Raw genomic sequence first — 16,492 nt, forward strand, 5'->3', positions numbered from 1 at the left:
TCCATCTGCCCCAGCTCCGCTCCTGTTATCCAGATTGATTAAGCTGTTAACACCAGGCCTATGGGGTTGCCCGAACGCTACCAGGTGGATGAATGGATGTGTGTAGGTTTGCATGTGTGTTCAAACGAACAGAGGATTTATGAAAGATCTTGCTTGCTTATAATTTATCTGTCAGATTCATTCTGCCATTAACTGACAGCTGGAGAGAGTGATAAGACTCAACTGAAACTTTATTCATTATCTGGAAAAGCAAATTTTCCTGTTCCCATGGGTTTCTTGATCAGGTGTGAGAGGTAATCATCACAGGATTTATGGTTATTATTCAGGAGGAAATGGCTTAGCTTTTTAGCCCTGTAGTTATCTTATTTCTAGCAGCATCTACACAGCTGTTACTAATTGCTGCTGTTTGTAATGAGATTATTAGAATTGCTTAGAAAACATTCATGCCTATCAAGAAGAGCCCTGCGCTTCCTGACCTATATTTTAAGTCCAGTTTATATGAGAAGCAAGACGTTTTCATCTCTGAGTCCAAAGAAATGTGAAACGCCCCAAATCAGCAGATTTAAGATGGTTATGAGACAACTTCTCTGGAGGGCATGTCCAGTCAAATGTACAAGTACACTCTCTGGCTATCTTTCCATAAGCCCTCACGTGCATGCACAACACAGTGGCCTCGTCTTAAATCAAAACAGACAAGTGTGTGGCCGGGTCTCCTCAAGATAGAGACACGGCTTTAACCTCTATAAGTGGTGCATAGACAGTCAATGCTGGACGTCCCTCACTTATTTGACAAGCGGATAGAACCCTTTTCCTACCTGCAGTGACATCAGAGAATATGCCTCCCAGACATGAAACTGTCTCAAAGTCAGGGAGCTGCTGACAGTTAGATACAGGGGGCAGCTGTCGTTACCTTATGATTTGTGCAGTGCATCACAGCCCAAGGTGATTTTGCTGGCTCTGTCCTAAAAGAAGACGAAAAAAATCTGCTCAATCCACAGAGGCTATGAGCAAAATGTCACAAAAAGAATGACAGTGTGGGATTCTACTATTGAGCTGGCCCGTCTGTATGTATAAGGGCAGACAAAAATAGTAGATAAGGATAGACCTGCTTTCTAGCTTTGTTATGATACTGTTATTTCAGCTCGCTCCCTGTCTTCTCTTAATTATTGCACTTGAGATACCATCTGGTCACAAACGCCTCGTACGGGTGACACAGGTGAAATGGGATATTTCACCTTTCTCACACGCAGTGGAGACGCTGGAAATTACTAGATTAAATATTGATTATTATGTTTTACCACAGCATGAAAGATAAAATTTAAAATTTCATTCACTGTGACAGCAGTAAATTCACTGTGCTCCTTTTTTGTTATTAAACTGCACGCTATTGTTGTCACTTCTCTACAGTAATTTCCCATTGGGTGCCCACCATGAGCTTTCATTTCTAAGCCTCCCACATTTGCAGGTTATCTGTTGCACAGGCCACAGCAGGTGATATCTCTGCCCCACTGAACAGCATTGTCTGGGTTGAAAGAGATACCTGTGAGTCACTCCAGCTTTGTATCTGAAACCATACCCATATTCCCTTGAGAACAAGAGCATCTCTACATTCCATAAAGCAGTGTAAGGTTGTTCAGAGACCTTCGGCTATTTTTAGATGTGAGGGCTCCAAATCCATTACAGAAGGGAGGTATTGAGACAGCTGGATAAGCACAAGTAGGGGCACAGGCGTGATAATGCACTTTTATCTGTCCACATAATCTTCCCTGTGCCTATATCACCAGCAAATACATTTCCCTGTCTGTCAGTGTTGCGTTTTGCCCTAAGCACGACCTGTTGAGACAGAAATTCGTTTGAATATTAGTAGTTATGGTAAATTGTTGCTCGTGGCTTGTTTTGTATTCAGGGCAAGGGAAGAGCTAAAGGATCAGAGATGAAGTAACAAAATTCCAGAAGAACACAATTCATGCCTCACCCGCCTTTCTACTGATAGCAGCGACAGATGGGCCTCTGAAGCGTTTTGCTCCCAATATGTTTCATACCAGCTCGTACCTTCATTTTCCCTCTCAAAATGCACAGGCAGCACATTACACTTGATTTACAAATTCATTTGGAGTTTACACTTTCTGTACCAAGCTATAGGGAAGGATACATTTATCTGATGCTGCCTTGGCTGGCAGCAGCAAGGCATTTCTCATAGATAGTAAGCAGGTTTGTTATTTAATAGTGCTCACAATGTTGTAGCATGCCAATATTATTTTATGTTTTCCACTTACAAACTGCTTTTTCCTACCTTATTCTGCTTTGTCCACCATTTCTCTTTCCCCTGCCTGGACTTTTGTCTCTTCTTGATTTGTCTCTTCCTTTGCCACTCACTCCTTCTCCGTTGTCCCATTACAGACTCCAGAGGAATTGGATGACTCTGACTTTGAGACTGAAGACTTTGATGTTCGCAGCAGGACCAGCGTGCAGACGGAGGACGACCAACTTATTGCCGGCCAAAGTGCACGCGTACGTTGTACTCTGCTTCTGATACTATTTGCCAGCATTCCTGAGTCTCATCTACTGCCTCTAAAATCTTTGATTGTTAGCTGACATTATTAATAGCTAGTGAGAAATGAGAATTTTCCATCTTTGAAATTACATTCACTGGTTCCCAACAGAACAAACACACACTTGACGGTGGTTAAATTGACTTACAAACTTGCATTATATGCCTCAGTTACTGAGTTGAATATTGCAGTGCGACTTGAGTAAATTAATGTGGTATGTTTGACAATGCATTGGAGAAAAAATGTTCTAACTTGGCTGGTACAATGAAATGTGTCTTGCAGTACTATTTAATCCAAAGACAGAGGTTGATATCTCTTTCACAAAGTTTTAACTTTAGAGAAAAGTGTATAAGCTTACACATTTTGTATGCAATTTTTTATTTCTACAAATGCACTTTTATTTACAGTCAATTCAATAATAGCGTTGTGTTTTTTTCCAAACACTCCGCCCCCATGCTTACTGTTGCTGCACAGTTGACTTGGCACCACAATAATTAATGGGACCCAAATATTTGAAAAAAGCACTGCTGCTCATGCGGTTGTTGTGTACAAATGAGTCTAATTTGTTGGATTGAAATGGCTGTTGCATATAATTTAAACAATTACCACTCTCCCTTTATTCTTGTAGACTTTTTCATAATTTCACTTAGCCCTGCCATCTGGTATACATGTGTAATGTCTAAGTCCAAACTAATGAATTTATGTTGGTGTTTGATATGTTAAATGTTCAGATTAGATTTCACTCCTACCTGAAAATAACTCAGCAGGTAATAAGTGTAGTATTTCATGCCCTTATTAATATGAGAGGAAAAATCAAATGTGAATGCAAGCTCCCGTGCTTTAGATAGCTGCTCTGAATGTGTCTGTCATTATGCTGCACAATGATCAACTAGATATGCCAGTATTGCCATTGTGTCTGTGGTTGTACTGCACACCACTTTAGTGTGTCTCAAGGTCAAACTCAATTGTAACTTTAGAGACTAGCTGCATTAATTATTTAAAGAATAGAGAGTAATAACTTAATCTTCGAACCCCCTCGTGGCAGAGCGATCCATCAGTACATTTCCAGGCGATTTGTTTTGCTCACCAAAGATTATCTGACTGTTTTGTTAGGTGGGGTCTTTTCATCTTTGCACTGCTTAAACGGCTTTATTCAAGCTTAGGTGACTCTAGAGAGAGAGTCCTATTTACCAGTAATGGAATGAACACTCGTGCGATGATATTCGATTTCCTGCGCTTAAGTGTCTGCCTACTTTGGCCTGACAAGCTCATTCACTGAATGTCTGATTGCCTGTTTGGAAGCTGCCCTCTAACTGTCCAGCCCAAAAAGGACGTATAGAAATAATGTTTGCGTATGTTGTCAAGTACTGCAAATTAAATGTCCTGATACTGCTCTTCTTCAGCAGAGTTCAGTTAATGTATATTTTTCAGTAATATGTCACATACTACTCTGTAGCACTTAGCACTATTTTGAACCCAGCTTTTGTATCAAAAGAACTCATCCAATCAGTAGTGCATCTGTCTTAAAGCAGTTACAATTATTCATGATGCTCTTGCAATTGATGTGTTTGTTACCTGTCTTAAAACTTTATTCAGACATGCCTTTCTGAATTTTGATGACAAAAACTCCTAGTAGGTGTATATTTAACATTTAAGGATATATACAATACAGTAATGTATGACAAAAGTCATGTACTACTGTAATACAGCATAGTTCACTGTGGTGTGGTTTCATACAGAACCGTACTCTTTCCTGCCAAGAAATGTTGTGTGCAACAGTATGTTGAGGTGTAGCTTGCTAACCCTTTATAATTTCCATAATTCCGCCTTCAGGCTATCATGGCCCAGTTGCCCCAGGAGCAGAAGGCGAAGATTGCAGAACAGGTGGCTAGCTTCCAGGAAGAGAAGAGCAAGCTGGATGCAGAGGTGTCCAAGTGGGATGACAGCGGCAATGACATCATTGTGTTGGCTAAGCAGATGTGCATGATCATGATGGAGATGACAGACTTCACCAGGTGAGTGTGGACTAACAGCTTGGCTCACACCCAGAGCCATTTTTCTTTCCTAGCTAATGACGGCCCATTTTATAATTGTATGCGTTTTCTGGCCTCAGTAGGCAGCTGAATAAATGGACTGAAGTATGGCAGCATATTTTATATAATCTATTTGATCAGTGATTAGTGTCACTCAAAGTGTCCTGTTTATTTTTTGTCTTTGGTCTTTGTAGTGCTTTTTTTTTTTCCATTTACAGGGCCGATATACATATGTCCTCTTACCCTTTCCTCACATTAATATTCCAGTAGCTGTGCACTTCAAGCAAAATGCCTCCAAGATAGAAGGCATGCTTATGTTAAGCCTGTGTCAAATACAATCACCCAGTAAGCGTACATTTGTTTCCCCAACATTCGCCCATATCTGCACAATACTGCGCAGCCAGTTTAACACCACTGTTCATGCATCAACGCTCTTCATTTTCCTTAAGCAGCACTGTAGGTAGGATTTGCTTCTTGATTATTTTTCCAACCTCCCCTAATCTTAATATGCACAGCCATAAGCAGTGCGTCAAATCTCCCTCTCTCCTGGTAAATGAATAAAGCTGTGTGTGCACCGGAAAATCTTAAATGGACAGTCTCCCTCAGCAGAGCCTCTGTGAGTTGGCCACATTCACCCTCACCAGTGGCTTGTTGAGGCAATAAAGATGGTTGACGGTTGAAACAAACAAACAAAACAAATCTCAGGCATCATGACATACCCTGGAACGCACAAAACATCTTTGAAGTAAATATCACTTCAAAATACACCTCTACTGAAAACGGTGATTGTGTCTGAAAGTTTGTGTGGTTGTGGATGTTTGCTGAACTCAGAAACTCGGTTCCTACCTCACAAGTATTGATTTCTGCAGAAAACTGTTGTATTCGACTACTCACAAAACGGACTGAAAAAGTATTGGAAGTCAGACAGGTTTTAGAAGAATTATAATAGAAAATCAGTAATCCACATGTGAACAGAAAGGTAGCACCATCACCAAAGTAAAAGCAGGATTAGAACAGATTTATTAGCCCCAAAATAATTGATACTCTTGCTCAGGCAACATTTATGTAATGATTTGTTAATACTGTAAGTGTTTTAAGTGTTATTTTTAAATGCCAGCAACATGCCAGGATAGAACAGACAACAGTTTTTCTTTATATTTTTTTATTTAAACAAATAGTGGTAGTATAATCCCCTTGTGTTGAGAGAACAGTATCAGCTGTGACCCTTGCAAAATACACAAACAGCAGGAGTTTGTCCACCAGGCAGTACACTGGCTACACAAACATGAACCGTCTGATATCATCTCAGCCTTTCTGTCATGTTTTCTGTGTAATGTTGTGCATGCATGTGTGTACCTCATATTGGAAACTTGGCTGGTTGTGGTAATATTGACATTTTCAGATTACGTCTGGACAGCTCTTTTATCTCTACATCACCATCCAGCTCTTGTGGTGCGAGTGCGTTTGTGTGTCGGAGTATGCGAAGGGACATTTTGACTGGCTGTCTATGTTTGCGCCTGACTGTATTTGTATGACTGTGTCTTTTTAAATTTTCAAGTGTATTACTCAGAGGACATTTTGTGCCTAACTCTGAGTCATATCCGTAATGACGATGAAATGCTGTGTCTTAGTCTTCATCTTCTGAATGGGTCAAAGATCACGTCTCCTTGGCGAAAGAAGTAAAATACTGGAAAGCTGTAGCAGAGTTTCACATTCGAACGCAGCCAATGAACTGACTGAGGTTACACAGAAGCCAGCAGATATTTATTTGCTTCTTTTTCACCCAAAGGACTAAGGAAAGGAATAATTGCTACCTTTTATATTATGTTCACTGTAGATGCACATGCAAATGATATGCAAATGACACTGCTTTCATCTAAGACTACCAGTCATGTTTCTTTGTTATTTATCTAATGTGTGGATGGATGGATGGATAGATAGATATAAAATTAATATACAGGCTAAAATAATATAAAGGCTGCCTCTCTCATATTGTTTACAACATAAAGCAGATCCAAGGAACTAAAATTGGAGAAAATACTGTCTATAGAAGGTTTTTCAATACTGTATTTACTGAACTACATTTTCTTCTTTTCAGATAAGATAAAATGCCTTTACTTTCAATGTACGTTAAAATACAGCAAAATTATGTTGGGAATCTCTGGAAATCTAAAAAAAAAAAACATATATATGTATATGTATGTGTGTGTGTGTGTGTGTGTGTAAATAAAATCAAATATGCAAGTATGTACACAGGTAGCAGCGAGGATGTAGTAAACAGTAAGGTGCATATACAAAGCGTCCATTGAGCAATTATTGCATGTTTTTTAGTGCATTATTATGGATTGTGAGTTCAAACTTTCCACAGCTCTGAGGAAGAAGCTGTTCTTTAGTCTGAGTACAGATGGTTCTGAGTCTGCCTGAGGTGAGGGAGGTGAACAGTGGGGGTGACCAGCTTGAGAGAGGTCTCTCCTGATGTTGACGGCTTGTCTGTGGAGACGACTTGAGTAGATATCACTCAGTTTTTGGAATGAGGGACCGGCAATTCATTGAGCGTCTTGACGACACGCTGTAGGTCCTTAGGTCCTTCTTTTCAACTTGAGTACCAGACTGTACACCCGTAAGTCAGGATGCTCTCTATTGTACAGCGGTATAAATTCTTCAGCAGCTGTCGTGTGAGTCTGGTGCATCTCAGACAATTAAAAGTTACATGCCTGCCATTACTAGCTAAGAGTCTCTATCAAATACATGTGTCCAGTATAGAGAATTCCAAATGCATTTAAAATGTGTCTGTCAGATGTTTCCAATCGAACACAAGAAAGCTAGACATGCAGAACAACAGAAATGGGAGGTGCTTGTGCAGAATAAACTGAATTCAGGTTTTATCAGATTTGGCTATTTTTTAAAAACTAGTTTTTATTGCTGCATTTGCAAAAATATTTTTTTGCGTCTTAAACCACAAGAAAAATTAATTCAATAAAGTTAATTTATTAGTCTGTTATACTTAAGCGAATGCTAAATTAAGGATTGCTTTACTGTGGCTTTTATGCAAGTATTACACGAGGAAGAAATACTGTGTTCTATTGCCAAATGAGGCGCTCAGAGTTTGTTAATTTAGTGGCGTATTGCGCATCTTAGTATTATGACTTTTCTTATTTGGCCCTCTAACTTTGGATTGCACTCTGTGTACACTTGGGTGTGTGTGCCTCAGGGAACACACATGGACACTTGTGGGGCAGAATATATATCTTCACATTATGCCTTCACACTCGCATGCGGTGGCAGCACACAGAAGGTCAGTAGCTGGCTAATTCAGCTCGCACCCAAATTATTGCCCCCTCAACCTTGAGCTGGCACAAAGCCCTGCCAAGGTTAATGCTGTATGAGGTAATTGATCTGGACCTCTCTCCTGACAAATCTTCCTAGAGTGAGAGAGATTCTTGACTGCTGCATTGCTTATGGCAGTATGGCAGCTCTCATGAATAAGGCATGTGTGGCTTGGAATCATGCAACATATTTGGGAGCCACCTGTCACAGTTCTATGCTGTGGAGGGCTTGGTTTACACACATCTGGATGCGTGCAGTTCTCACTAGGCTGTATGTATAAATCCACTTTATCTTACTAGGGTGGCCTCTTGTTTGTCTTATCTTTGTGATTTTTCTACTTTTTACTCAACCACCGAGAAAGAGCTAAAAATTTAAGTTTATTTCTTTAACTTGAAGCGGTAAATATTTTTTTAGAAAGGACATCATCAGTTAGTTATAAATCAGTGGTTGACCTCTGTTTGTTTTGGGGGCAAGCTGCAACACTTATTATTACCACTCTTTATCCTAGTATAACGCTCTTTTTCCATAACCTATCACAGTGTCTGCAGCTCTGTCTCCAGGGGTTGACTTGTCCCCAGGGAGCTTCCAGTATGTGCTCTGACGCGTGGCCTTTTCCTCTAGGACCCTGGCTTGCTTTACATCAGAGCAGCAGAGGGAGAGCAGGAGAAGAGAGGAGGGGAGGGAAGAGGAAGTGAGAGAACAGAACACAAAATTCCATCTGTTCTGGGTTGGATGGCTCATTTTTTAGCCTGGAGAGAGCAGCTTTGAATCCAATTTGTGCCTCTTGCCAACTGTGTCCCAGAGTCCCTTGAGGGGGCAGAAAAATAGCAAATGGCTGACAAGCTTTACAGTGGGTCAGGTCAGGGCTGGACTGACCTGTGTTGGGACGGGCTCCGTTTGGCTCAGGAAGGGTCAAGGATGGATGTGTTATGTCGGGGCAATGAACAGAGCCTCTAAATTGAATTGGACTTTAATCTCTGCTCTCAATTCTCTCCCTTTTTCTTTGTCTCTCTTTTGTTCCAAACCTGGACAAAAATGACCATCCAAAAGTGTGTGGGTGTTTGGTGATTTTTGAGGACATCCAATATTTCTCCACTAGCAGACAATAAACCCGCTCAACTTGCATCTTAGTCCTCTAATAAACCTTTCAAAGCTGCTTGAATGAAAAGACCCAAATAGACTGTACTGAGAATTTCTGTTGTGATAGAAAGCATATGGCACTAGTGACTGCTATAATATGATGGCCTCTTGAATCTGTTTTTCCCTAGAATGCCTGAATAAAAGCGCAGCCAGTTTCAGTTTCAAGCACGTTGCCAATATACTGTATTTTGTCGTGTGCTGTATATTTATTTTGTGTATTTATTTAGCTCAAACAGGTTTTGTTATGCTAAAATAACAAGAAGAAAATGGTGCAACACCCTGTTTTATTAGAGGCTTGATGATGCTCCAAAAGGGTGTGATGGTACATCGTCATGGTCCAGTTCTTTAAGGACAGACTAGAGAGTGAAGTCTGCCCATCTGTATTAACTAGATAGCAAAACGTTCTCAGCTCCGACTGAACAATATGGTGCCTGAGTGTGTTAATGTTTGGTGTGTGTGGGGAGGCATCTGTTCACCAACAAACACTTTTATTTCTGTAGCGTTTCCCTGTACTATTCCCATGGTTCGCCATACGTTCATGCCTCCGACCGAAAAACAGCCTTCCAAAACCAACAGCCGCTCCATGACTGCGATGCTCCTCCTGCATTTTGAATGAGTCTGCTTTCGATCAAAAACAGCGACTGATCTTCCCATGTTTTCTACCCAGGGGGAAAGGTCCACTGAAGAATACGTCTGATGTCATCAGCGCTGCCAAGAAAATTGCAGAGGCAGGATCAAGAATGGACAAGCTGGGCCGCACCATCGCTGACAATGTAAGTCATAATGAACCTCTGTCCCCAACGATTGCTGCACCTTTGTGCTACCAAGTCCAATATATAATTAGCTTTGTAGCGATGTACCACTGACACGGTCAGGGCCTGATAAATTAGTAACAAGGGCACTTGCATGTAGTATGAATAACAGGAAAATTTCTTCAATTTTTTGTGTGGGAAATTTCAGCATAAACATGTTAAATAGCACCATGTGCCCTGCCAATTTATAGATCTCAAGCTGCTTACTGACATGAAAGTTGGTGTTAAACAAATGAAGGCACAAATTGAGTCATTTCTTGTGTAGAACTCACTATGGTATAATATCAACTCATTATATTAAATCACACTTTTGTTTGACACTGTTTTGACACAGCAGCACATATCAACACATATTGCATCACTAATGCTACTCCAGCCAGCACAAAGTGTCAATAAGGGGTGCATTTCATTATTGTAATGATCATTCATTTACATCAGAAGTTGGTCCTTACCCATTGAGTCATGAATGGGTTCACTGTGGGTTCAAGTGCTCTTGACTGTTTCGCATTACCTAAATGCCAATTAATTGTGTACTGATATACCGTCATGCTCCTAGTGCTCACATTGAGTTTTTGAATGCTAATTTTTTTTCTGATTTCATCTTGACACCCCTTCCATTCATTATTACGTAATGTCCCTAAAAGAAAATCCTGGCTTTTTTCAACCAGGTGTATTTTCTGTTAATGTAGTTATTCTGTCTACAAGTGTCATGCTGACTTTGCAGTCTTTGCCTCCGTTGTACAGATTTGAGGAAAAGAGGGGTCGCTCAAAACAGCTCGCCATTTAGCATGAGCTCCCTGATGTTTTCCAAAGAAAGACGATTTTTACAGGAATCATTTTGAACATTTGTTTTTGAGTCTCACCCAATGTAAACACAGACTTTACCTTCCTTGAGCTGTCATATTTTTTCCAACTGCATCAGCTCTTACCATATGGAGATCAGAACTTATATTCCCCTGGTTTTGGTTTTTTGTTCCAGCTGATTTTGGGGAAGTGAAAAACCATCTCCAGGATGACAATATTTCCCCAGCTGCAGATTCATTAGTTGCAGCTACATAGGTAGGATCATCCCTAGACATATGTAGATTTTCCAAGACTGGCATCAGCAGGTCTCACTGTAATTAAAATACATTCATAATAAAAAATCCTCTCTGCCTGCAAAGTGCAGTGAGTCCAGGAACATAGCTAGTTTCCTGAGATGCATCCTTCTGTCATCCAATTCTCGTCTTCCATTTGATTTTGCTCCCCATCTGTGGGCTCCTGTTTCAATAAACACAGCTGATCATCAAACCTAATTGACCTACTGCCGTCTACATAATTGTCCATGGAATAATTCGCCATTGCATTTAACTGCTGATTGTCCATAAGACGGTACGACCACAGTGGAAGTCTGTCTCACATGCAAACAAAGCGGTGTCCACTGTTGAATACGATTAGTTCAGCAGTTAAATGTCCCTGAAAGAAGATACCCGACAGATACCAGACAGCTATTTCCTGTGTTTTGACTTCATCGTAATTAAACCAAATGATTAAAATGATTTAATCATTTTCTTTGGAAAACTGCAGGAAACCCATGCTAAATTACCTGCTAAACAGACTTCCCAAGCTGTTCTGTGCGGCCCTTATTTCCCTGAATCTCTAAAACACAGGTGAATTGTGTGGAGTAATCATGACCCGCATAGCCACAGTAGTTACATTAAGGAAAAATGCACCACACTGAAATAAACCAGAATTCTCCTTTACCATCCCACTGTGTAAGCGGACTTGCAGAGCAGGAGGCAAACATTTCTTTTGGATTATTCTCGAAGCCACGTCTACCGTATCAAAACAACATTTGGTGCAGTGAATTTCTTTCTGCACACATGCTCTTTCTTTTGTTTCATTTTGTTTGTGCTCATTTACCCATTTTGGAGCAAATTCAATAAAGAGACTCACACTGTAAAGCCCTTGAGATGTTAACAACCACTGTGATTTGTATTATCCATGAAACAGCCCTTGCTCTTTACCAATTTCTTTCAGGATCAAACATTTTCATTCTTCCATCTCCCACTCTCCAACTCCCGATTCCATCATCTCTCCACATCTATTCCTTACCCCAGAGACCATGGTCTTTGACATAGGGAAACACATATTCAATTATCCATGGCCTCATATTTCACTTAAATACTTGCAGTGTACTGCTCCTCAGGGAGACACTGTACATGATTTGTCCCCCAACTTATTCATGTGCTATCTCTGAGGCAGACACTTATTGCTTCTGTGTCTGCAATATGTATACATTTTGTTGTTAAATCGTGGAAGACTTTAGTTGTGATGTTTACAACTAGACATGTTTGCCAGATTGAGGTCCTCTACCGTAAAGACATTGCTTGTTTCTTTGCCTGAGATGTGCCAGCTGTGGATTTCTGCCACTTATATCCAAGAACACACAGTCGGCCAGTAAGGCACGCATTGACTTTAGATGTTTGCTGTAGGATTTCAGTTTGGATAAGATTGGTTGGCTTTGTTAAGTCTCTCTGCTACTCTGGTTTGTTGACAAGTGATATCATGTTTGCAAAATGTTCTCACAGTATAAAGCCTGTTTAAGTAATGAGTTCATTCAAACTGAATGTTTCAGGGATGACTACAACACATGGATTTGAATGCTTTCCACTTGTCATTATTACATTTATCAGGTTTGCAACCAGAGTTGCATATAAATAGTCTTATATTAGTCTCTGATTAGTTAAGATGTTATTAGACAAGGCAGTTGGTTTTTTTTGACATTTATTGATGCTGGTAAAGAAAAAAATCTAAATTCTTATCATTGCTACACACGCTTTATAAAAGATTCCAGGATTTTATTTTTTTTCAACTGATTCTGACTGAAGGGGGGCAGAGGTATATGTCTGTTTCTCCTGTTCCAATCTGCTACACAAGCAGGGCTTTCAGTTATTCCATTACATACTGGAAACATCTGCATTTCTCTCCCCTGTAGTCTGACATAATGAGCTACTGGCCTCCCAGAGCCCTGCACGTCTGATATTTTATTTAAGGTGCCCTCACAGATCCTTAATGCTACAGACCCATGTCTATCACAAAGTAGCAGTCTTACCTGTACTGACCTAATTGCATTTGAATCATCTGAATAGGGAATAAGCCGCTCTGGAAAGCGACTTTTATATGCCTCACTGCTGCTTCTGAAGATGCTTATTCACTTTAATGAAAACAGTGTTATCCCCCAAAGAAAACAGATGGGCAACTGTGCAGGTGTGTGAGTGTGCGTATCTGTGTTTGCAGGCCTGCATACAAACACGTCTGTTGACTGGCATGCATCTCTGCAGGCACATATGTACGGATGTGTTAAACTTAAGTGACTATTTTACCTTTCCATCCTCAGCCGTTTGTAGGTACTTGTCTTTGTATGTGTTTTGTATGTGTCATTTGTGTGTGTACACACTATTAGAGGATTTGGGTTTTGAAGCACTCAAAGTATGAATAAATGAAGAGCTTTGGCTGTTGGAACAGAAGTCTTTGCCAGTAGTGAGGACCCCTTCAGCCTCTGAACCCATCCAGCTGTCCCTCTTAGCCTTTCTCTCTCAGCAGAGACCAAAACACCAGCAGACCAGGCAACACTCACCCACTACACATCAGCCAGGGCTCCCAGGGATGGACATGGGGTAGAGGGGAGGAGAATGATGGAGGGATAGGAGAGGCAGAAAAAAGGGGCAGTGCATTTATGTGGAGAGAGGTACATCCCTCCTGAGAGATGAATCCATTAAGAGTGCTTCGCCTTTTAATTAGCAGCATAATTGCCAGGTGGCAGTTTTTTTCAATTTATTTACGCAGGCGGTTTATATTTAGGGCCATTTCTCTAACAAAGCAGGAGATGCCACAGGCCCACTTACAGCAAAGACATAGCACATTGGGATGGTCCACATTCTCCAACAGCAATAGTTAGGTGAACCACTATGAGGCTGCACACATACTGATAGTCAGAGGAGCAAAGGCAATGCTGGGGCTGCTCATTAACCTAGGCATATTAATCACTTCACTCTGTGCCTCTGGCCTGCAGGGCCTATGAGGGTTTGCTCCTCATATAAAACACATTGGCAGATGGTCCCAGACTGATAGCACAGCATCTCACCCCCACATTTTCCTCAGCAAGACTATGTCATGGTGTGTTTTGGTACATGAAGATTGTGTTCAGCAGGAGTGTGCAGGTGGACTTGGTCTAGTTTGGGGTTTCTGAAAAACGGTTAAATATGTGTAATGGAGCCCCATTAAAATTTAAAGAAATGAGTGTTGTGCAGAGATGAGCTGCAGGATTTAGGTCATTGCTGTACAAAGGTCTGCACTGCAGTTTATTAAGAATTTATGACCTTCCTCTGCAGGGCACCTTATGAGAATTCCATCTGAGTGGCTGGTAAACAAATAATGCTGTGTAATTGAGATTTATAATGCAAATGTGTTAGCCACTGTGTAGCCCATAAATTTCTCCTGCTTGCCTCCTCACCACATAAACACTTGCATGTCAACATACAAGCACATGCACATAAAATAAGGCTTGCATATTTAGAGAATGGGCATGCACTTGCTGTGTGTGTGTGTGTGTTTGTTGTGCAAGCTTTATTCTCATGATGTATACTGACATACATAGTGTGCTTTTCCAATTTGCATTCAATCAGTAGAGATTTATGGTGATCCATGGGCTCTGTTGCTGGTCACAGTCTAATCCCGGCTCTGGCCCTAGACGCTTTACAGCAGACAGGGTTGTAAATTACCTACTGCAGCGGAGAAGTAAAATCACCCAGAGAGCCCACAAATTCTCAGCTCAGCAGTTCAAGGGTCACAAAACCAACCAAGCGAAGCCCTCTTTTTTGCTTTGCTAATTGAGTTTAATCAACTCCCAGCTAATTGTTTTGAAAGCATTTATCCGTTCTGATTTAATTCTTGTGTGTTTTTTGTTAATCCCGAAGAGCAAAACGGCTCAATAATAGGGTGTTGTCACATGAAGTTGTTGGTTCCTTACTTGTGGATAGAGGCTGAAACTTCAGGAGCAGACATGCCTGTGATCTGCACCGCCTAAGTAGTATAGTGTTTGTTGTAGAATACATAGAAAGCTTTAAAGAATGGAGGTCTAAATGCCAAAGTCAAAAGTGTAAATGTTTTAACGTGACTCTTTGTACTTGCTCATTCAGTAACAGCCGTGTTAAGTTATCAGTTTTGCCAGCACGACGGTAAAATGCCTGACTGACAGGTGCAGCACGAACATTAAAAATTGATGAGGGCCATTTAATTGGTCCCTGTGGTTACCTCTACAGTGTTGCTTGCTCCCAGCTTGATTTTCTCCTGTCATACCCAGACTCTCTGTCTGCTTCAATGTCACATTAACATTCCCAAGTGCCAGTGTGATTGAATTGGCCCGATCCAAATATGGAGCATCTTTTTAGCAGACGCTGTGAGGAGATCTAACCATCATCACTTAGTTTGAAATTAATGGTGATTGATATTGATATGGGAGATTTATTTTTAGCTCTCAACAGTAACAGAATCTTCACCACACCAACAAAATTCAAAGAATGAGCCCTGCAAAGCCCATTTAGCAGCAATACTAACTTTGTCAGAGGTCTTGCAAGTTGGAAGTCTGCTTTATTCTAGGTTTTATCCAGCAGTGAAGCTTGATCAAATTTCTTCGTACATGAATTTTTAAAATTCACTTCCCTTTCTTCCATCTTACATTCATATACAACTGAATGGTTTGTCACAGTTGTACTCATTGCTACCGTTCTTACAGGCTTTAAATTCCTTCTACTATAGTAGATATTTTGTTTGTTATTGTGTATTTATCTTGAGGTGTCTACAGACCACAGCTTGGAATTGATCATTTCCTGTCCCTCTGTAGCCTTATCTCCTCTCTCTGCTCTTGCCTGAAGAAACAGAACGGTCTTTCCAGTGCTTTGTTTCCTGTATCTCCTTAAACTTTGCCATGGATCTCAGTCACACTATTTTCTCCAGCAGTACAAAGTATGCTCTGTATCTCTCATTTATCTCTGTGCTCCTACAACCCCTGTGGCAGTTTTGAGGTGTGATGGCAGATAAAAGTGGCTAGTTGTCCTGGAGGTCCTTTCTCATGTTGGCCAATTGTCCGCAACCTTTCGCCACAAACACAGAAACACGGTAGTCAAATTTAGATTATATGTTTTGTTTGTTTTGAAGTGAACAGTGGCTGTGTACTAGTGGTTTAATGTCTGTTTGCTGCTGCGTATGTTTACTTATTTTCACTTCAAAAATCACCAAAATAGTAATTTGCCCAGGGGTGAACACACCTTTGTATACAACTGTATACATCAGAGCAATACAGCCGAATGGGGAAGCATGCCCGCTGGGCTAAGGTTTTGGATTTCTTTATTTCCCTTTAAACTCAAAAAATCCACTTATAACATCACACAGCCAAGCTCACCTGAATAAAGGTTTTTGTTAGATTGAGCTTGTCTTTTCACTGCAGCAGGAGAACAAATTGGGCTGTCATTTTGTTATGATATGGGGTTATTCATAGGTATTAGTACTTTGTTCTGTTTTTTTTCTTCCCCATGTGTTTGTCACTGTTCTTTATCATCGTAATTAATATGTAGCATAAATAGATCCT

At 40.6% G+C, this 16,492-nt stretch overlaps 1 protein-coding gene across 2 annotated transcripts in view; it reads left to right on the forward strand.

Annotated features, from left to right (window-relative positions):
- The window catches only part of ctnna1 (catenin (cadherin-associated protein), alpha 1), an 84,234-nt gene that overhangs the window by 60,335 nt on the left and 7,407 nt on the right, over nt 1-16,492 (forward strand). For both annotated transcript variants that reach the window (XM_022205942.2, XM_022205943.2), the window contains exons 14-16: nt 2,401-2,511; nt 4,386-4,567; nt 9,720-9,825. In XM_022205942.2, the coding sequence (XP_022061634.1) occupies nt 2,401-2,511; nt 4,386-4,567; nt 9,720-9,825 (399 nt within the window). The remainder of the gene's footprint in view (nt 1-2,400; nt 2,512-4,385; nt 4,568-9,719; nt 9,826-16,492) is intronic.

This window comes from Acanthochromis polyacanthus, chromosome 10 (assembly GCF_021347895.1).
Source record: "Acanthochromis polyacanthus isolate Apoly-LR-REF ecotype Palm Island chromosome 10, KAUST_Apoly_ChrSc, whole genome shotgun sequence".
In the NCBI taxonomy this organism is placed as follows: domain Eukaryota; kingdom Metazoa; phylum Chordata; class Actinopteri; family Pomacentridae; genus Acanthochromis; species Acanthochromis polyacanthus.